At 36.2% G+C, this 19,967-nt stretch overlaps 3 protein-coding genes across 3 annotated transcripts; 2 read left to right on the top strand and 1 right to left on the bottom strand.

The window, feature by feature from the left end:
- Positions 1-36: 36 nt before the first annotated feature.
- LOC131796426 (abasic site processing protein HMCES-like) lies at positions 37-5,728 on the top strand. Its single transcript, XM_059114014.2, has 8 exons — positions 37-286; positions 390-530; positions 2,130-2,354; positions 2,928-3,195; positions 3,606-3,698; positions 4,241-4,306; positions 4,429-4,535; positions 5,217-5,728. Exons 1-8 carry the CDS (start codon positions 267-269, stop codon positions 5,353-5,355), a joined length of 1,059 nt encoding a protein of 352 aa, XP_058969997.2. The 5' UTR covers positions 37-266; the 3' UTR covers positions 5,356-5,728.
- Positions 5,729-5,733: 5 nt separating this feature from the next.
- On the bottom strand, positions 5,734-10,054 carry LOC131795999 (cilia- and flagella-associated protein 77-like). Its single transcript, XM_059113648.2, has 7 exons — positions 9,939-10,054; positions 9,257-9,351; positions 8,488-8,587; positions 8,028-8,259; positions 7,630-7,735; positions 7,335-7,439; positions 5,734-6,136 (listed from the first exon to the last, which is right to left on the bottom strand). Exons 2-7 carry the CDS (start codon positions 9,323-9,325, stop codon positions 6,008-6,010), a joined length of 741 nt encoding a protein of 246 aa, XP_058969631.1. The 5' UTR covers positions 9,326-9,351; positions 9,939-10,054; the 3' UTR covers positions 5,734-6,007.
- A 79-nt stretch (positions 10,055-10,133) lies between these two features.
- Positions 10,134-19,682, top strand: LOC131795991 (adenylate kinase 8). The gene is made up of 17 exons (XM_066165744.1): positions 10,134-10,230; positions 11,273-11,354; positions 11,653-11,702; positions 12,546-12,632; positions 12,853-12,879; positions 13,657-13,725; positions 14,098-14,145; positions 14,406-14,448; positions 14,775-14,846; positions 15,369-15,483; positions 15,820-15,905; positions 16,353-16,484; positions 17,093-17,182; positions 17,467-17,608; positions 18,070-18,150; positions 18,472-18,529; positions 19,155-19,682. The coding sequence occupies exons 1-17, from the start codon at positions 10,147-10,149 to the stop codon at positions 19,338-19,340; spliced, it is 1,452 nt and encodes a 483-aa protein (XP_066021841.1). The 5' UTR covers positions 10,134-10,146; the 3' UTR covers positions 19,341-19,682.
- The last annotated feature ends 285 nt before the right edge of the window (positions 19,683-19,967 follow it).

Below are 19,967 nucleotides of genomic sequence, written 5' to 3'. Positions count from 1 at the left end.
CTGGTGTTTTTGAGCTACCATGAGCAATTTACTTTTCAGTGATTGGGTTTAATGAGCACTTTTGGAGCATAACGAAAGGAAATCGAAAAAAAAAGCTTAAGGAAGCATTTCGTGGTAGACCGCTGACCCTACGGGCATAAAACGCGCCAAAATTTAATGAAAAGGAGAGCAAAGGCTAACTCTTAGAAGCAGTTACCTTCATCCCTTGAATTGTAGGAAACTATTTAATCCACTATTTGGCACATTTTGGGGTGATTTTGCTCAAAATGTGTGGGAGAACGGCCTGGTATGTATGTAAATTTGTCAATATTAAAAATAGATGATTCGTGGAAGTGAAGTTATTTCCGAACAAACAAGTGATTAAGATTCTATTTTCTTTTGTCATTCAGTACCCTTGCTCCTGATGAATTCCCGAAGGCATGCACATTCAAAGGAAAGAATGGTCAGATCCAGGAACCGGCTTGGAGAGATGGTAGCTTCAATAGAGGAAAATACTATCCTTCCCACAATATTAGTCCGCAATCCTTCACGTAAGTTTTTATGACATACTAAATTAGTTTGTTTTTTGTTTATGATGATTAAATGGGTTTTGAAAAAGATACATTCTAAAAATGCAAGGAATGTCTGTTGTTGAATGAGCTCTGTTAAGCTCTGACGAAACAAGAAAGGAAGCTTCAAGGATACAACATAACTAAGCCCATCGACTTTGTTGCTTTGGTTAATCTGTGTTTTTGAAGTACTGTATTATACTTAAAACGTATCTTCCCGATCCTTTGAGGTCATTTAACTAATTCCATGACACATTTTTACCTTGGCCATTGCACCCTTCCACCCACACAAAATGCACGTAATACAAACATCTATCACCAGTTTTTAATGAAATTAGGCACAGTGCTAAACTGACTTTTAGAGTTAAGTAAATTCTCTTGTAGTCAGACAGTGGGCTTTAAGTATGAGAACTGGCGGCTGGTAAACATACCTGGTTACTCTGCAGGACATCTGCTTCCTTCTTCAATGAACAATTAAAGTTCTTGCAAAAGAGATCAGCATTATGTAGATTGATGGTATACTTACTCAAGTAATCTAATCAGTGTAGTTTAAATCTACCATTTGTCAAAAACTGAACAATGAGACAGACTCATGTTTTCCTTGTTTTTTTTTTCTCTACAACTGCTGACTGATATGCTACTCACTTAACTGGTATCTAGTCAAGTCACCAACAGTTCAACTTGCCAACACCAACTCGCTGACGTGTAAAATTGAGTAGAAATGTCGGCGAGTTGGTCTTCAATCCAGCACAACTTATTAGAAGTTAAACATATAGAAAAGTAAAAGATCTTTAGTGAAAAAACAATTTTTTTTTTCCAACAAAGTTTATAAGGATCTCAGAGCGAATAAAGCAAGGTAAACATTGCCAATGACAATAAAAGCTTCAGACACGAAGGAGTTATTGTGTGACAACAACACTGTAAAGACTCATCATGTCAATCGGTCAGATTTTTTTCAGAAAAGTTGGCTTTCTAGACAGGATCTTTAGTAAAAAACAATTCTTTTGATTTCCATTTTTATTTTTTTTAAATTTTATTTTTCACAAGAACTTGTTTGTGTCTTTTTTGGTCATTGGCAATATTCACCTTGCTTTATTTGCCTTGACATCCTTTTAATGAAGAGAAAAAATTGTTTATGTACTAAATATCTTTTACTTTTCTATATGTTTAACTTCTAATAAGTTGTACTGGATTGAAGACTAGCTCGTCGATGTTCCTCCTCAATTTTACTTCTTGGCGTTGACAAGTTGAACTGTCGGTGACTTGACCATAATTCACTCAACTCACTATCATAAATTGGATATTGAGCAGCTTAGCCTATCAGATCATAGGATTTGTGATACAACACCAACTGATTTAAGTTAAGTCTGTAGTCCAGCCCCATGACCTATCTGGCCATTGCCTATCCTGGTGCTGTACTATGAAGCAACCAAAAGTAATGTTTCTCCCTCCGGGAGAGGATGTAAGTCAAGATTACTCAACACCTATAATTTTAATTTTAAGCCAATGGTTATCCTAGGTTACATGTAGTTGTAGATCTATCTTGTTGATAAACTGAATGAATGCCTTCTTATTTTTTAGTCCAGTGTTACTGTCAAGTCAACATTTTAACAGTTTAGCATCAGAAGAGCCTTGTGAAAGGGTTCTTCAACCCATGAGATGGGGTTTAATTCCATCATGGCACCGTGGAGATCCCAAAGAGTTCACCTACAATATGAGCAATGCTCGTAGTGATACTCTGTTGGACAAAAGATCTTTCAAATCTCCTCTAGAGAAGGGTAACAGATGCGTTGTTTTAGCTGAAGGGTAAGTAACTGAACCAAAGTGGAGTGGTTACCTAATATTTTCTTTCTTTTTCTTGTTTTTAACCCTTTACAACATTACATCAATATGCATATTCTCCTTACTGTTCTCCATACATATCCTAAGGTCCTGACAAGGAGAATTTATTGAAAAATCAAGAGCTACTTTAGTTTGTGATCATTTCCTTCTTTCTTGTGACCTTGTTGTGTGATTCAGGGGTGATATTGTGAGGAGAAATTAGATGCCAATCACCATTAGTGGTGAAAGGGTTAAAAAAGTGTTTACCAGATTACTGACTATATTTTATTCAGACCTAGCTGCTGCCCCAAATTTCTTATGGATGTGATTGACATGTCCAATTATGCCCATGTACCCTATCTTCCAGGAGCTATACCATATAATGTGATTAGAAAGTATCAGGAAATAGGACTGTTGTTAAGACACAGCTATGGCTTACTTGTTACCTAATAAATAATACTGTTCTGATAATTTTGGACTCAAATTAGAAAAGTGTTTCATAGAATAAATTCAGACCAATATTTAGTGCTTTAAAAGTAAAATTTTTTTCATCAACAGATTCTTTGAGTGGGAGACATTGAAGGGAGGAAAGAAACAGCCATACTACATCTACCTCAAGGAAGACACAAAGATAGAAGTACAAAACAAAACAATGACAGAGATTGAAGGAGAAAACAATAATGAAAAGGAGACAGATGTGAAAGATTTTCACATTAAAAAGGAACCAGAGGAATCCATAGCAGTCAAAGCAGAAGAAGACGCACAGTTTGGAGAGAAGCGTCTCTTAACCATGGCAGGCTTGTTTGATTGTTGGAAGCCACCAAATGTATGTGATTCATTGGCTGTATAGAAATTAATTTCTAGTCACTGCTAGATATTAAAAGTTCTATAACATTCTCAGCAGTGTGATGGTAAGGGAAAAATTATTGTCTTACCCTCTACACCCTAACATCAGTATCTATATTCTCTATACTTCTCTTTACGTTTCCTTTGGTACTTTCAAGGAGGATTTGTTTAACAATCCGAGCTTCTTAGGTTGGTGATCATTTTTGTGATTCTCATGATCCCAATGAATGATTTAGCAGTATTTATGTAAGGAAAAATTTGATGCTGGTCTCTCCTAGGCTTTAAGGGGTTAACTAGCCTGAAACTTTATCTGGGATAGAATGAACAATGTTAAAGAGGGGGAATTGAAAGCAGAAATGCAAGTCAGAATTCTTTTAATTTTGTCGCTAGGGAAGTGGTAATGAAGATGAAGAACTCTTTTCTTATACTATCATCACAGTGGATTCATCTCCATCTCTAAGATGGCTGCACAACAGAATGCCAGTGAGTAATGTTTAGTATATATCCTTTTATCTCAAAATTAAGCAAATTCAACCAAGTTTTTCAATAAAGAAAATATGTTTTAATTTACAACTAAAAGAAAGTCAGAAGTTTTTATTCTTGCTTTTTTACAAAATCAGTTGTACTTAGATTTTAAAAGGCAGCTAGTGGTCTTGTGGTTGGGTATAGGCTCTCTGAATCACTAACTACATTTTTGATATCAGCTTGTTAACTGACTATCTCTTAAAGTTGGAATTTCCATTTAACAGTTGTTACTATGAATTTGATTCTACAATCGTGTATCATGATTACAGTGTTTACTACCTTACTGGAATACACATATATTTCACAGCTATATTATGGAGGCAAGGCCTGTGTCCATAGTACAATCAGTGCATCTTAACCCTTTCACCACCAAGATCTCATTTTATTTAGTGATTCTCATTGCTATCGACCATACAATTCTTTGGAGTTTAGTCAGGAGAATTCAGTATTGGATCAACTGATAATCTCCCTACTTGATATTTTTCTCTTCTTGTTTGAAGGCTATTCTAGAGGGGGAAGAAGAGATTGGCCGCTGGCTAGACTTTGGAGAAGTTCCGTGGCAAAAGGTAATTCACAGGTGCCAAATAATTATGTACCATTGAAAATTATATTGAGAAATTTAAATGTACTCTTGAAATCAGTAAGCCCTATCTAGTTTTAACAGAATTTACTTTGTGTTCTATGGTAGGCTCTAAACCTTGTAAAACCCAAAGATTGTTTGGAGTGGCATCCAGTCTCTACAGTTGTGAATAATTCTAGGAATAAATCACCAGACTGCATCAAGCCAATTGACTTGTAAGTAACACCATTACATATTCAGTGATTTATATTTTTTACAAAAGTTTTACCAAGAACTTTCTTCTATTTCTTTTTGTTTCAATCCTCAACAAAACTGGGACACTTAGGACAAAATACTTTAAAATGAACACATTCCAAAAACTGGGTAATTTAGTATAATTATCAACTGAGTTGATAACACAATTTGGCCACTGTTAAGAGTAACAAAGCTGATGTTTTGAGCATTAGCCCTTTGTCTGAGCTAGTGACTTTGTAGTCAACAGTACTTCTCTCCCTCTCCAGTGTTGGGAAGAATCCTAGAAACATTAAGAAAAGCAGCACTTGTTTTCAAAATTATTTGGGGAGGGGAAGTAGAAGAGGCTGGAATCTTGTTATGTGAGTGCTTTTTACAACAGATAAAGTTCACATTTCGGTCAAGCTTTTGGGAGTAATAACAAAAGTGTCCCTACTGCAATTGAGCAAGATTGCAGCAGGGTGTTCAATAACTCTTTTCATAAGCAGCTGTTGATGGTGTAATGCAGGTGACTGTGCCCAGAAAAGAAGTGGTGAGGCAAAACCCCAACATGGGAGCCTGCATGTAAGCTAAACTGGTAGCAATAGACTGCTGGTAACTGGCTTTTGATGAAATGTTTGTTGTTGCTGCTGTAAAATTTAAGGTATTTCTTTTTTCTTTTTAAGGACACAAAAACAAGAAAAGCCTATTAAAGGAACTTTATTTTCATACTTCAAAAAATCACCTTTGAAACAGGAGAAAGCATTAGACAAGGGAGAGACTTCACAAGAACCATCTCAAAAGAAAGCAAAATTCGAGCAGTGATAGTTGAACATAATGGTACTTATATAAAGCATGCAGTTGCAATCTTATCGACTGGATAAAACATGCCTCTTGTTCCATTTTTTTTTTACAACTAAGTATCTGACTTGTAGAGCTGTCTACTCATGAGAGCCTGATACATGGAAATCTATTCATTCTCTCAATCTTTTTTATTCTTGTGGATAGTATTTACAAAACATTTATTAAAGGCAAGATGTGCATCAATTGTTTTTATTTGTAAACAACAGTTGCAAGAGGAAAAATAATTGTTTTTCAGTGAACAATGTTGAGCAGCAACAGACTTTGTGTAACTCTGTTACTTATTGAGATTATCGATTGAGAATCAAAGGGTACAAATAAAATTCATTTGCACTTTTTTCAGTATGTGCTAATAAAATTACCATTTCATATCTGAAAAGAGCTCTTTGGTTCCAGGTTGCTTTTTTTTCCAAGTCCTTACAGGCACAAAACTTTGAGTGATCATAAAACAATAATGCTCAAAAAACTTCTAGGAGATTCTTGATGGAAAAAAAAAGTTGATTTTCACTCTTGGGTTAAGTCATCTTTGGAATCATAACTTAAAATATTTTTAAAAATGTTTTGTCCACTCTTTTTTTTTAAAGGTTAAACGTGATGAAAATTGTTGTTTTGGTATTTAGCTCTTAGCAGGTTCATATATTCCATGACCAAAAACTCCCTGTCGTGAGGTGCTGTCTGTTGCATGGTGTTTGAAAGCAGAATCTTTAGCTTGATCTGATCTAAAGGTGCTGAGATAAGCTGGGATCTGTGGAGACAATTTCAATTGTTTATTGACTCAGGAGAAAATAACAAGACAAATTAACTGACTTATTGTAAAAGGTCCCTTAACCCTGTACTCCCTAACATCAGTATGCATATTCTCCATACTACTTTGTAGACATTTTGTAGGGTTCTGATGAGGAGAATTTGTTCAACAATCAATAGCTTCTTCAGTTGGCGATCTGCTTTATTCTCATGACCTTAATGTTTGATGTAGTAGTGATGTTGTAAGGAGAAATTAGATGTTAGTCACTCTTAGGGGTTAAATGTTCCTTGCAAGCTTTCCAGTGAGTAGGTACTCATTTTTAGCACTCCAGCATGAGTGTTCCTAGGGTTTTGAGTGTTGCTAGGGTTTGTACAGGTCCTGAAAAACCTGGAAAGTTCTGTTATTTTATTTGACATTTCTCTAGCACTGGAAAGTCCTAGAAAAAGACTGGAGGTCCTGGAAAGTACTGGAAATTTGCTGATCTTGAGCAGTAAAGTTTTCAGAATTTACATTCTCAGTAATGTATAAATTTACAATTTATGTAAGGAGAATTGATTTTGAAATCTTGGGAATGAAAGGCTTTAAGGTGAAATTTAGAGTCATGGGGAAATCAATTGGAGTCCTGGAAAAGTCCTTGAAATTTGTTTCTGAAAAAGGGTAAAAACTCTGTTTGCCTGTGGGAAAGTCTGAAACCTTGAGCGATATATGCTGACAACAGGTCTGAAAGGGGTCCACGTGTAGCACAGCAAATGCCACACCTCTTTCAGACTCATCTCAAATCTTTCTTTAGGAAGACAAATGCATGTCCAGTAGTGATTATTAGGAGGGCTTGCTCATAGACTGATTTTTTTCTAGGCTTCAGTTGCCATATCATTCATTGTCGAGAGTTTTCATCTATGAACTCTCATAATGAAAAACTTTAAAATACTGTCAGTTTCAGAAAACAATGGAGCCTCAAAATATTTTAGCAGTTCATAGAGTTTTTGGTTTTTTCTTTGGCTGTATGCTAACCTAAATGAGCATTATATCAATCAGACTCATCAATGTTAAATGTAACTTAAAATTATAATATTTTCAATTTGAATGAATGTTTCAGTCTGGTGAAGCAATAATAAGCTGAGAAGGATTAAGGAAAGGCCATATGCAGTGTATGTACTAGTGTCACAGTAAACTATATATTACAAACTTAAACAATTACCTTTTCAAACTTCTTCATGTGCCATAGTGGAGATGGATCCACAGGGGGTTGGTATTTTCTAAGCAGTGAAGTCCTTGTCTCATAGATGGTTTTATCAACGTGTCTCTGGAGACAAAAACAACAAAAACAACAAAAAATTGGTCAACTTGATGGCATAACGTTAAGTTTATACTTAGAACCTAAATTTATGAGCTGTTTACTGTATGCTTCAGAATAGGAGTTGGAAGTACATTTAAAGAATTTAGGTACAATTTTGAAACAAAAACACAGAAAACTGTTCATTTGTGCATAATACCTTCTGCTCTTGCCTTGCTCTGGCTGCTCCCTCAGCTTTCCGTCTTTCTTCTATCCAGCGGTCCTGATATTTATGTCCCAGAAGATCATAAACTGGAGTGGAAGGCCTACATAGAGACAATTTGAATTTTATTAATAACGAGAAAAAACTACTTCTGATGTGAGGTGGTTACTCATTTTGTGAGCTATTTCATAATTATAAACAACCTACATAACAAACCATTTCCATAATTTCAGGTTTACATTTTTGGATTATAGTGAGTGGTCGAATAACAGAAAAAAGTGATCTAAGAAACACAAGCTTTTATCGCTTTCCCATTTTAAAACATAACCAAAAATTATCTGACTATGTTTTGTTAAATTTTGAGATATGGCCTTATTTCAATAAGTTAAACATACTTTGTAGGAATACCAAAGACCATTGTAGGTGGGATTCTTTTAACTTTCAATGATGTCTTTTCATTGCCAGAGTCTTTCCTCCTCATGTCATGTGTGGCACGGTACTGAAAATGTTCATGAGCTGTTGTAAGGCCGGCTTGAACTGCACCTTTATTTAATCCAATAAAATCTCTTGGAGCTTTTTTCTCCTTAAGATAGAGGGGAGCCAGTGGGGCAGACCTCCATACAAGTGCTAAAAGAGAAAAAAATGCACTTGTAGTGTAACCACTGAATAAGTATAACAATGCAACAATGATTATATAACTTATAAAGTGTAACCTTTGAGAGTAAAATATTATGGTAAATTTTGAGCTTAATGACCTCTGTGCAGCCTCGCCCCTACCCTCCCAATTTTTCTTTGGAGGGTAGGGGACAGCTGTAAACAAGCTAGAGCTCAGTAGTGGAGTGTAAATGTACTTACCATCAGCGGCACCGCTGTCCTTTCCTTCATTTGGCTTTCCATAAGTAAACCCATCAGGGGGAAGGGTAAAGCAACGCCGCAGTGGTCTTCCAAGTTCAGACTAGAAAGTATTATATTGCTTGTATAAATAGACTTGAAAGAAATTGTGATTTATGAAATAATGGCAAAAGATTTACATTAGGTATACTCATGATATAATGAAATCCTCACAACACCACTCCACCTTTTGACAAAAAAAGCTCTGGTTTCTCCATGATAATGCAGTTTGGTAATGCAGTGATCACCAGGAAACCAGGCACAATAAATGGAAGAAAAAACATGACAAAGGGAAATTTCTACACTGAACAGAGTTTATGCTTTAGGCTGCTTTCCATATGATTGCTGGTATTGTCTCAGTTGTCTAGAAAACAGGAATGATTGGGATGATGCAGATGATCACATAGAAATATGGCCCAAGTGTCCAGGAAAAATAACACAATTTGCATTACAGGAAATTCCCAAGAAACACTTCAGGCTAAGATCTGAATTGCATCTACCCCATCCACCCCCCCCCCCCCCAACCCTCTTTGAACATCCTAAGGGAAATAATGAGCATGTCTGAGTAAAAAACTTTGAGACGTTTTGTTTGGGTATTTGAAGCTTGCACTAGTATTTCAACCATTTTATCACTTGCAAGCTGCTGTACACCACCTCCCCCTCAAATGACCCCTGATAACTCTTGTCGATTGTAGAAACAAAAAAGAGGCAATACATGTAAAGTGGTTGTTACCTTTTGTAGAAGAGGATTATTTATCAGAGATTCTCGTTGAACACCCAGCGTAACATAGTCCTTGCTCATCTTGAATTTTTCTTTTAGCCCTAAAACTACCAAGAGTACGGAATATAGGGGAGATCAGCGGGGCGTAATTTCACACGATTTCGAAAATTGAAACCCATTGTTTGCTCAAGATCGGGGTAACATTGTTTACACAGGTCATCTCACGACCTCACAAAACATTTTTGGAATTAGATTCTAAGTTTACTCGCTCAACCTCAGAGCGTTTTACAGGTAAGAATTAAAAAAAAAATGTATATTTGTTTCTTTCTAACTGCATGCCAGATTACTGTTGATTTTGATTACAAAAGAATATTTGTTTACACAGCAAAATGAATGTGCGACAGCCAACATGAAATATGATCTCCACAAAATTATTCCTTAGGTTTCCCGTCTTTTTTTTCCACATTATTCACAACTTAGCCTAAACAAACTGAATCTTCAAATATAGAAAGACAGCCTTAAAATCGACAGACCTCTTCTGTAGTCCGTATCTCAGATTGTAGCATACTCTGCTTGTAAACCCGATATCAGGTCGCGCGAAATACGCGAAGTAAAAGTGCGATCTACTTTCGTCGAAATCATGACGGTTTTCAAAAACGTTTTGTTCATTACTTTTAAGAAAACAATTACATACCTTTTGAACAGATTATAACCTCTCTATAAGAAAAGATTTCACGGAATTATCTTATGATTTTCGATGACCTTCCATTTAGCGATCATCTGTTGTAACGCGAGTTATGAATATATCCGCACAGTTGCTATGGACGCCAAATCCGTGCTGCTGGAGTAAGGAACTGCAGGCTCTTCTTGTTTATCGTAGCAACTGAGAGGGAAAATTCAAGATGGATGCAACGAAGAAACCATTGTTAATTCCACCTGAATTCTCAAATTATGCTGAAAAACATGGTATTTTTCAGATTTATGAGGTGAGAGACTGGTAAAAGTTCGTGACTGCGTCGAAGATTCAAATTCTCATATTATTTTTATCGGCAAATAATGCCTTAGAGTTTAACCGAACAAGCCCGGATCAGTATCCTGAGACCAATTTCTGTTAATCTGGTCGCTGAAACCCCTAAGTAACTGAGATCTTATTGAAAAGAGCAGTAGATCTTCTGTTTCACGTCAGGGCTGAACTCTTGATGGGCCTCTAGGCCAGGGTGTGTTCCAAATAAAAGTCATTTCAAAGTTATGCCTAAGATTTTAAAGTAGGCATAATTTGGTTCTGTATATTCACTAATGTTTACGTTTTGACCTCCCTTCATCATTCACAATGACAATTTTAACATTGAAACAGTGCGAAATTTTGAAAATCAAGCTCAAATTCATTTGCTCAACGCAGCCTTAACAGTTTTCATGCACCAAGTCTCCCCAGTAGCTGCAATGATACGGTATCATCAGCTTGTTTACAATTGGTGTGTCATGAGACAAACCCGTATATCAGTGGTAATTGCTAGTGAGACTTAATTGCTTCTGTCATTTTCCTTGAAATAGGAAGTGCACATAAGGTTGGGCTGGTTTGTTGAGACCTTAGTGTATGTGTGAAATACCCTGACCTGCAACTTTGCAGCTACACACTCATGTACAAAGTCAGAGTTTCTGCCAACTGGGCCATACCATGTTATTACTGTTAAGTCACATAACATCTTTGAGCATGAGAAGCTTTCCCAGATGTCTTAATCCGTGAGTGACCGAGACCGAATTTCTCTTTACAATATCTAATGCAACATCAAGCACTGACAAGTGATGGGAATAAAGAAAGAATTACTGGTAATAGAAAATTATAAGTTGATCCAATACAAAATTCTCTGAAAAAACATCATAAGAATTGTATGGCAAACAGTAAGGAGAATTACTAGTGAGATCTTGGAAGTAAAAGGGTTAAGTATACAACATATTTTCCATCAGGTTATGCAATGAGGAATTAATGAAAAATGAATACATTGAAGTTAATTTTGTTTTGTATTTTAGTCCCTTCTGACAAAACTGATAATAGAACAGCCTGCAGACCCACTGACCTATATGATAGGTCTTCTGGAACAAGAAAGTGAAGGTTAGAACTTGCTCTCTAGTTTAAAGAAAACTATAGGACTATCATACAAAAATTTGTGTTGCCCCCACTGATTTTTTTCTTTGACTTAAAGCTCATGACCAAATAGCTTGCCATTAAAGATGCTAAAAGCATTTGAAACCCAATAGCTTACTAAGATTTCCACTGACCTCTCATGGGAGAGGAAAAATGGATGGAACAGCATATTAAGAGGAAATAAAAAGGTTTTTCTACTTAATGTTACTTGAATCAAATATTGTATCACTTTTGCACTCAAGATTATTGTTTCATGATCATATAGTTCCACAGATCATTATTCATGGACCTCCAGCAGCAGGAAAGAGAACAATGGTAAGTTCATATTTACATTTGATTTCTACTGGGTTTGCAATGTTTGAAAGGTTATGATAACCCCACGCTAGTATGTGGAAAGGCCTCCTTTGAGAAAATGGTAATTAACCCTGAGACCTACACACTTTTTATTACATCTATTCTTTATAATCAAACTGTTGATCTCTGGTGAAATAAAGAAGTATCTATCTGTAGAAACTAGCCTTTAAGTGTCCCATAGAGCAGAGTCATTTTACAGTCATGGAGGAGATGAGGAAGGGGAGATGATGATGACTCCCATAGGGAGTGAGTCACCAAAAAAAAAAAAATTTAAATCAATCAGATATAGGGGAAGTTTTCAATCAAATGTCAAAAGCAATCAAGAATTGCATTGGCTCAGGTTTTTCTGGTTCTGTGGTTGGTCTTGAAGACTTGTGCCTCTCAACCCTTTATTGTTAATTCTTCCCTCTAGCTGCTAGACATTTCCTTGTAAATTAGTTACAAGAATTTGGAGTTAGATCAAGATAAAAACTTTGACCTTACAAGTTTTTGTCACTTTTTGCAAGAAAATGTTCAGATATTATGGGGAGAAGTTAATTGTTAATCACCTATGGGAATCAAGGGTGAAACAATCAGATGCAAAATTCAAAACAATTTAGACTTGTTCATACACCTTTTTTCACGTTTGAAATAGGTTGGATTAGTTAATTTTGGGATCTCACTGGCTCCTTGTAATGCTTAAAATGTTACTGGTTTTTGTGATTACTTTTAGCCTTTCATTTGGTTTTAGTGTCACAACAGTCGATGAAAAAATATGTTTAACTTAATGTAATTGGTTAATTTATTAGCTTTTTTCCTGTTTAGTCTGTGATGGCAGCAAAACATTTTGACTGTGTCCATATCACACTTGATAATCTCCTGGCAGAATCAGATTCAAAATCAGCAAAGAAGGTAATTGAATTGTAACCGATTTTGCATCCACCTGGCTTACAGCTCAGGGTTGTATATGAAATATTTACTTTATTGAATTCTCACAAAGAACAAATGATTTACTCTGAACAGTGTTATGTGGGATTGACTAAAAATTTTAAAACACTGGAAATTTCTTAAATTAGTCTTAACCATGTAGATTTTTAAAATGACTAATATGATTTGTCTCCCTTGTTTTAAGGCTCAGGAGTACATATCAGCAAAAGAGGTATTGTTAGTGTTACTTTTTATTTAATCTAGTTTGTAATGATTCACTTCTTTCAAAATGGATGGTTTAGGAGATCTATGAGCTCAGTGATTAGTTGTGGATAACTTGTCAGACACAGTGGACTAATGGTCAGTGCACTGGAATCTGGGCTGAGAGGTCTGGGTTTGAGTACAGGCCAGGTCAATGTGTTGTGTTCTTGGGCTAGACACTTTTACTCTCACAGTGCCTCTCTCCAACTAGGAGTATAAAAACTTTGGTCAGGTGGGCCATTAGGCTTGAGTACAGACTTTCTTTGTTACAACAAAGTGATTTAACACAAAGCAAATCTCTAGTCTTTGAATGCAAATTTTCTGCTTTTAAATGTCATGAATTATTTTTCTACTGTCCTAATATTTAGTGGAAATTAAATCATTTTATCAAAATTATAGATTTAGAACAATTGGTAAACATTAAATTTTTTTGTGAACTTTAAAGGAGATGCGATTGATGCTCCAAGCCTCTAAATTGAAACTTTTAATAGATTGTCTTTTTTTTAATTGTTGTCTGTTAACTCGGTTGCACAAAGAGGATTAAGTAACTGGGGATGGGGATGTAATTTTTTCAGAATTATCAGTTGTTAATGGTAATCAAGTCAATAATGGTAATCAAAAGAACTTCAAAATGAAAATTGTTTATGTACAGGAGTTTGAAGTCCATTCAGGGCTAGTAGAAATGATATACTTTGTGCTTCTTCAGATCAGAGGTCAGAATATAATGTTTATCACTTTTTTATTTTAGACGGTACCTACTCATATTTGGGTCAGTCTCATCAAAGAAAGACTACAGAAGGAAGACTGCATCAGTAAGGTAAAGTCACTTTTAGCTGAATCATTAAATAACAGTTTTAATCATGGTCACCATGGCTTTTGTTTTATACTTGCTAGTCATCATATTTGTCTTTAAAAAAAAATTTTATTTTTCTCTTAGTTTTTGTTCACAAGTATTCAGCAGGAGAGGAAAAATTATTACCATTGTACTTTTGCTAAATCTCAAAAGCAAAAAAACAAAACACCAGTTAGGGGATTATTAGCTGATCCAATTCCAAATTCTCCAAACTCACTTCGTAAGAATTGTATAGCAGACAGTAAGGACAATAACTAATGAGATCTTGGCAGTACTGAAGGATTCAAAAGGATGAATAAAAACTAAAGTTCTACTTCATTTTTACATGTCTCTCAGGGCTGGTTGCTAGAAGCCTTATCACAGTACAAGGAGAGCAGGTTTGACGTTTAAATGGTTTAATTATGCTCTGTTGCGTAGATTGATTTAGATAATTAATTATAATAGCACATCAGAGTGACTGAGAGAATTTAATAATAACAGTTAACCATATTCTACATGTAGTAAGCATACATTTGTTTTCCTCCCTGGTCAATGTTAATGTAACATGACTGTCACTAAAAGGTTTTAAATAAATTCTTAAAGAAAACAATATGTCTATTTCAAAAAGGTTTTCTTAGCAAAAAAAATCTCTCTTGTACTTGTAGGCCCAAGCACTTCAAGCAGAGGGAATCAACCCAAGACATTTTGGTGAATACTGTCTACTTCCAATGATTACACTTTTAAGTTGGTGCTGTTTGTGCCTTTTATTAAGAAAGATGGCTTTTTTTTTTTAAATTTTGCATATGTATACTTTTAATTCCAAGTAAATGGTATTGATTTTTATAAATGAGCCAATTTCAACAGATCAACAAGGAAAATGAATCAGGAAACTAATTAAAGTGATAGAACAGTAATACAAAAAGTTGTAAAAACAGCATTATAATTTTTCTGCATTTATGTAGAGGGAGATAAATTTGTAGTGATTTAATATTGGTATTGTCAGTTAATTATTGATTAATGATTTTATTTAATAGTTCTCCTGGAGGCTCCTGACACAGTCCTGATAGAAAGAGTGATGGGGAAAAGAATTGATCCAGAAACTGGTGGTAAGTACTTATAGCTATTCTAAATATACTGCGTATAAACCATTTCACTTTCATTAATACAGAATCAATTTCTTTGCCGCTTGCCATACATCTTTGCCATTCTTTACCTGTGCTACATAATGATATTGTAGGGAGACTTTTCTGGTTGATCACCCCTTTTGAGTGAAGAGGTTAATAGGTATTCATTGATTGAGTAGGAGGGCTGGACAGAAAAACATTTGGCTTGAAGTCATGAAATACGTAGTCAACACAAAGAGACATTATATTAATAGTAAGGCTGGAAGTAACAGTGTCAAAAAGTCTTTTGTCATCTGAGCACTGTGTCTTACAGAGTTTGAAATTATCTTTGAAACACTTGTAAATAAGAAATGATTACCTTAGAAGGGCATGGGCTGAACAACAGCAAAAACATTTGCAAAAAGGTTTTCTTCTTCTGGTTTTATTTTATTTTTATGTTTTGAAATCTTAGAGGCCTTTTGAGATTTTATTTCAGTTTTTTTTTTTAATATTTTCTCTCAACAGATGTGTACCATTCGACATTTGACCCACCTAGTGACCTAGCAGTTGTGCAGCGTCTTGTACCAGACTCTAAATCCTCAGAGAAAGTCATGATTCAGAGACTGATGGAGTACCACAGGTAATTACTTCTAAAAGCAAGTGCACGTCAACAGAAAAATTCTAAATTTTTGGTAAATCCAATTTGGACTGAGGTTTGAGAGTAATCTGGGATTGCTTTACTTTGCTTTTGATTGGTCTACAAACTCGCTCCCCCTTCTAAGCCAATCAGATGTCTCATTACAACCAACTGTGTCTAGTCCCCTGCATTTTCCTGTGTATGATTCCAGTTGCATGCAAGCTGTGCATGTATTTAATTTGGGTTCTCATTGGCTCATGGCTTTGTTCACATTTGATCTGATTGGTTATTGATTATTGTCAAAAGAACTCTTGTTTCACACGGTCTTACTCTTTTTAGGCATATTGACGGAATCTTGATATGTTTCGAGAAGATTCATAAGTCCATAAACGTTGATCAGCCAAAAGCAGATGTATTTTCACAAGGTACACATTTTGACTTCCAGTGGTAGATGTAGCTGAGGCAGAGGAGTAATTTAATCAATGTTCTTAGTTTTGTTTTACATTCACTTATCAACAAAAGTTGTGAAGTAAGGCAGATTACAGCAAGTACATGTAACATTTTTACCTTTGAGTAGTTATCATTGTTTAGGAGTGAGGGATGGATGTACACTGGCTAAATTATTATTGAGAGATCCGGTCAGGAGATAATGATAATTAATGTTTAGTTTACTTCCTTTCTATTGCAATGCATCCTTTTGTGTATGCACTTTATTTACTTTTAACTTTATACACAAAATAAGTGTTTAGAGTCTGTTTGACCACCCAATTTTGCAGTGGCTGGTCTGCCCAACCTTTCAATGAACATCTACTGCTCTAAGGAGTTACATTTATTAAGATTTCTCAACAGCCTTGACTATTGTGTTCTTTCAGTGCTGTCCTATCTAAAGATGAATCATCGAAATAATGCCCCTCATACCCCACGATTGATTCTCCTGGGCCCAACAGGATGTGGCAAGAGTGTCCAGGCGGAACTGTTGGCCAGTAAATATGGCTTTGTTAATGGTAAGAGAATACTGAACGCCCAATATGATTCAATCAGTTGTGTCGCAGCTGAGCACAACAGTTTACAGGTGACGCGTGCTCAATCGACCTCATCGCGTGAAGAAGACTAGCAGTATGCAGTCGAAACGTTGCAATCCACATCCGCAGTGACCACATTGTGAGACAAACAATAATACTTCTCTTTGAAACCAGCAGTATAGTTGTCGAAACGGTGCGATTTACAATTTGTTATGACTGTATCATGAGACAAACGATTAAAATTTCATTTATATTTTGAACTAAGATGAACAACAGAAAATTCTATTTAACAAACAACTCGCTTTTCGAACTGCCCTTGGCTTGAGATGTATCTGCAGGAAAAGAGGAACCCTGAGTGAATATTGCGTAAACCTGGGCCGGGTCGTAGTTAATAAAGCGTTACATAGTTGTTTTTTACCCTTTTTCGTGGACTCAAACAGGAGCAAAGAAGAATTTTGATGAATTTAGAAGCACTTTTGCGATGAAATTAGATGTGAACACTTCGATTTCCATTTACTCAGCACAGTCAGGTTACGGAGTTTAGTTTACTTAATACAGTAGCATAATCATTGATGTTATTTCTCTGTTAGTTTCTTGCACAGAGCTGATCAAACAATCGTTGGTAGATGATTCTAAACTTGGTGAAGCAGTGAGGCCGTATATTGATCGGCACATGTTGGGTAGGTGCAAAACTGGAATGATGTCACTCAGACAAGCATATTAAGGTTGTCTCCAATAAAGTAATCTCCAACATGGAACTAGCAATTCGTGAAGTTTGAACACAAAGTTTGAACACGAGCCTGGTGGATCTTCCTGTTTTTTTTTTTCGGAGGAACAACCATGAGTATAGCTTCCCTTTCCTCGTAATCAACGCTTTCAGATAAATTTCGTCACCATGTACGGCCAAGTTATGTCCTATAGTATGTTCATACTTGTTTTTTTTTTTTTTTTAATTTCCTAACAGTACCCGATGATTTGGTTCTACAACTACTCAAGTCTCGCCTGGCCCAGTTGGATGCTGTTACCAAAGGCTGGGTCATTCATGGCTTTCCTAAGACAAGAGAACAGGCAGAGTCACTGGCTAGGGCTGGCTATGAAGCAAATAGGTAATGAAAATACCAACCATCACGGAAACTCTGTATGTTCCCTTGTTGCGACCATATTGAGTGGCCTGGGAGAACTGATCGGATTTGTTGGATAAGGCGGATTAGGAAGAGTTGGAAGGGTCGGAAGGATTAGATAAGACAGAATGTAATGGCTCCATTCGATTGCACGTTTAGATTAAGTGTCACAAAACCAAACCAAAGTAATCACGGCAGCCATTCGTAAAAACAAAAAAAACTTCAAAAGGTGTTAATGAGAACGCAGAGTTTAAACAAGGATACAGCTTGCAGCGCTGAAAAACGCCAGTGTATGGTCACGACTGGTTATATCTGTGCAATGGTTGTTCTAGAGTCCAGGTTGCCTAAGTTTTTACATTAATCATAAGGCAAATTGAGCAATAATTGAATATTTCCGAATTATTAGCTTCGCGATATTTCTTAGAGCGGTTTTTTTGATATTTTAGGGTGATTTTTATGGACGTTCCAACTGACACCATTCTTGAAAGATTGACTCTGCGCAGTGTAGATCCAGTCACAGGTGAAAGGTGGGTGTAATTCCGTAATACCGTTCCAAAGTTCGTCTCCTATTTGTCCTAAGGTTTAATGGCACTGAGGTATTTTATTATTATTTAATAAATTTCATCGCATATATTTCTGTTTGATCCTTTTATGGTGTTGTTCGGTGCCGTTTCGTTTTTGTTGTTGGTCAAAATGGAGAATACAGTGAAATACCGAAATTTGGAAATGCTAATCTTTTGTCGCAAAACTAAAAGGGCACAATTTAGCTTTCGCGTACTGACACAACCTCCATGAGGGAGGATTCAGCAACTAAGGCAAGTCTAATGGGATGTCTCTTTCCTCTTCAGGTATCACTTAATTTATAATCCACCTCGCACAAACGAAGTAAAGCAGAGGTTGCACACGGTAAGTTTTCAGCATATGTTATTGCTGTACTAATCGTCATTATCACAAGAGTAACCGGTGCTTCGAATTTTACAGTGACAGACCTAGGGAGAGGGGTCGCAGTAGATCCGGTCCCCCCCCCCCCCACCATACACTGTGGGGTTCTTTGTTTCTTTGTTACCTGAAACCAAAATTATCACAACGACAGGATAGCTTATTACACACAACTTAAAGTATTTAAAAGTTACGTATCTCGGGAACAAAATTTTTCGTATTTGAAGCTCTAGTTAAAAAAAAGAAATCTGTGTTTTCTGAATAAAAGTTTGGACCCCCTTACCCATCGAGAGTTCCCAGATCTACTCCCGTTATGCAGGTATAATTAGCCAATCGCCAATCGCCAACAGCTCGATACTGGCCGTTTATCGGCTATTGACCAGATTGCTTTTGTACGTTTTGGCATCGTATCAGTCCACGGTAATAAAAACTTTGCAAATTTACAGCCATCTTGACCGCGGAGAAAATTCTTCGAAAGCAAGATAAGCCACTATAAGGTCTCTCGGCAAGCCAATCAGAACAGATGGTTTTCTTTACCTTGCCCGGCATTGGAGCTAGCCATGTAGTAAATTATGTTCTTACCTCCTATCAGAGTCCGAAAGACGTGGAATCAGCGGTCAACTCACGAATAGCTCAGTACCAGGCTTACATCGAGGAGATTGCGGAGTATTACGAGGAGTCTGCGCAGCACATCAACGCCGATCAAGATATTCACACCGTGTTCGAGTGTATTGAAAGTATCATTGTAAACCCCATTCCCACAAAGAACGAAGTGTAATAACGCCATGCAAGGAGGATGTGCTTTTATAATTATATCTTCGGCCACATTATTAACAAAGCTGTATATAGGGCACTGTCGTGGTTTCTTAACGTTGTACTAAAAGAATGTTTTCTATCTGGTCTGTTTTCAGTCTAGAATGTCGTTATGGCCTTTTTAGTTGATTAAAGGTGTGACTCTAGCAAATTAATTTTTTTTGCAATCGAGTGTTCGTCCATTTCTTGGTATCTTGAGAGTCCGAGAGAGGGTTGTTTTTAATTTAAACCTTTTGACCCCTAAGAGTCACTAGCATCTAATTTCTCCTCACAATTTTACCCTTGAATCAAAAATGAAGGTCTCGAGAATAAAGGAAATGATATACAACTAAAGAGACTTTTGATTGTTGAAGAAATTCTCCTTGTCAGCACTTCAGGAAATGTATAGAGAACAGGTTGGAGAATGCACATACTGATGTTAGGGTGTAGAGAGTTAAGAGAACATACAAAGTATGGATTTTCTAAGAACCCACAATCACCCAGAAATGACACAGAGAAAGACTTGAAAAAAATTTCACTCACCTAAAGAAATTTTCTCAAAACCTTACATTGATGGGGAAAACTCCAGTCGGTGAATAGAACGCCCAGGGTG

Source organism: Pocillopora verrucosa, chromosome 4, assembly GCF_036669915.1.
Source record: "Pocillopora verrucosa isolate sample1 chromosome 4, ASM3666991v2, whole genome shotgun sequence".
In the NCBI taxonomy this organism is placed as follows: domain Eukaryota; kingdom Metazoa; phylum Cnidaria; class Anthozoa; order Scleractinia; family Pocilloporidae; genus Pocillopora; species Pocillopora verrucosa.
The sequence above is the reverse complement of the archived record's forward strand: the minus strand, read 5'-3'. Positions and strand labels throughout refer to the sequence as shown.

Excerpts from the sequence above, each read along its gene's own strand:
- LOC131795999 (XM_059113648.2), bottom strand. The coding sequence starts at position 9,325 with ATGAGCAAGGACTATGTTACGCTGGGTGTTCAACGAGAATCTCTGATA. Across the intron at positions 8,260-8,487 it reads GGACAGCGGTGCCGCTGATG|CACTTGTATGGAGGTCTGCC; the intron begins GTAAGTACATTT and ends TTTCTCTTTTAG. Across the intron at positions 6,137-7,334 it reads ACATGAAGAAGTTTGAAAAG|ATCCCAGCTTATCTCAGCAC; the intron begins GTAATTGTTTAA and ends TTGTCTCCACAG.
- LOC131796426 (XM_059114014.2), top strand. The coding sequence starts at position 267 with ATGTGTGGGAGAACGGCCTG. Across the intron at positions 3,699-4,240 it reads GGCTGCACAACAGAATGCCA|GCTATTCTAGAGGGGGAAGA; the intron begins GTGAGTAATGTT and ends TCTTGTTTGAAG. Across the intron at positions 4,536-5,216 it reads TGCATCAAGCCAATTGACTT|GACACAAAAACAAGAAAAGC; the intron begins GTAAGTAACACC and ends TTTCTTTTTAAG.
- LOC131795991 (XM_066165744.1), top strand. The coding sequence starts at position 10,147 with ATGGATGCAACGAAGAAACCATTGTTAATTCCACCTGAATTCTCAAAT. Across the intron at positions 11,703-12,545 it reads CAGCAGGAAAGAGAACAATG|TCTGTGATGGCAGCAAAACA; the intron begins GTAAGTTCATAT and ends TTTCCTGTTTAG. Across the intron at positions 18,151-18,471 it reads GATCCAGTCACAGGTGAAAG|GTATCACTTAATTTATAATC; the intron begins GTGGGTGTAATT and ends TTTCCTCTTCAG.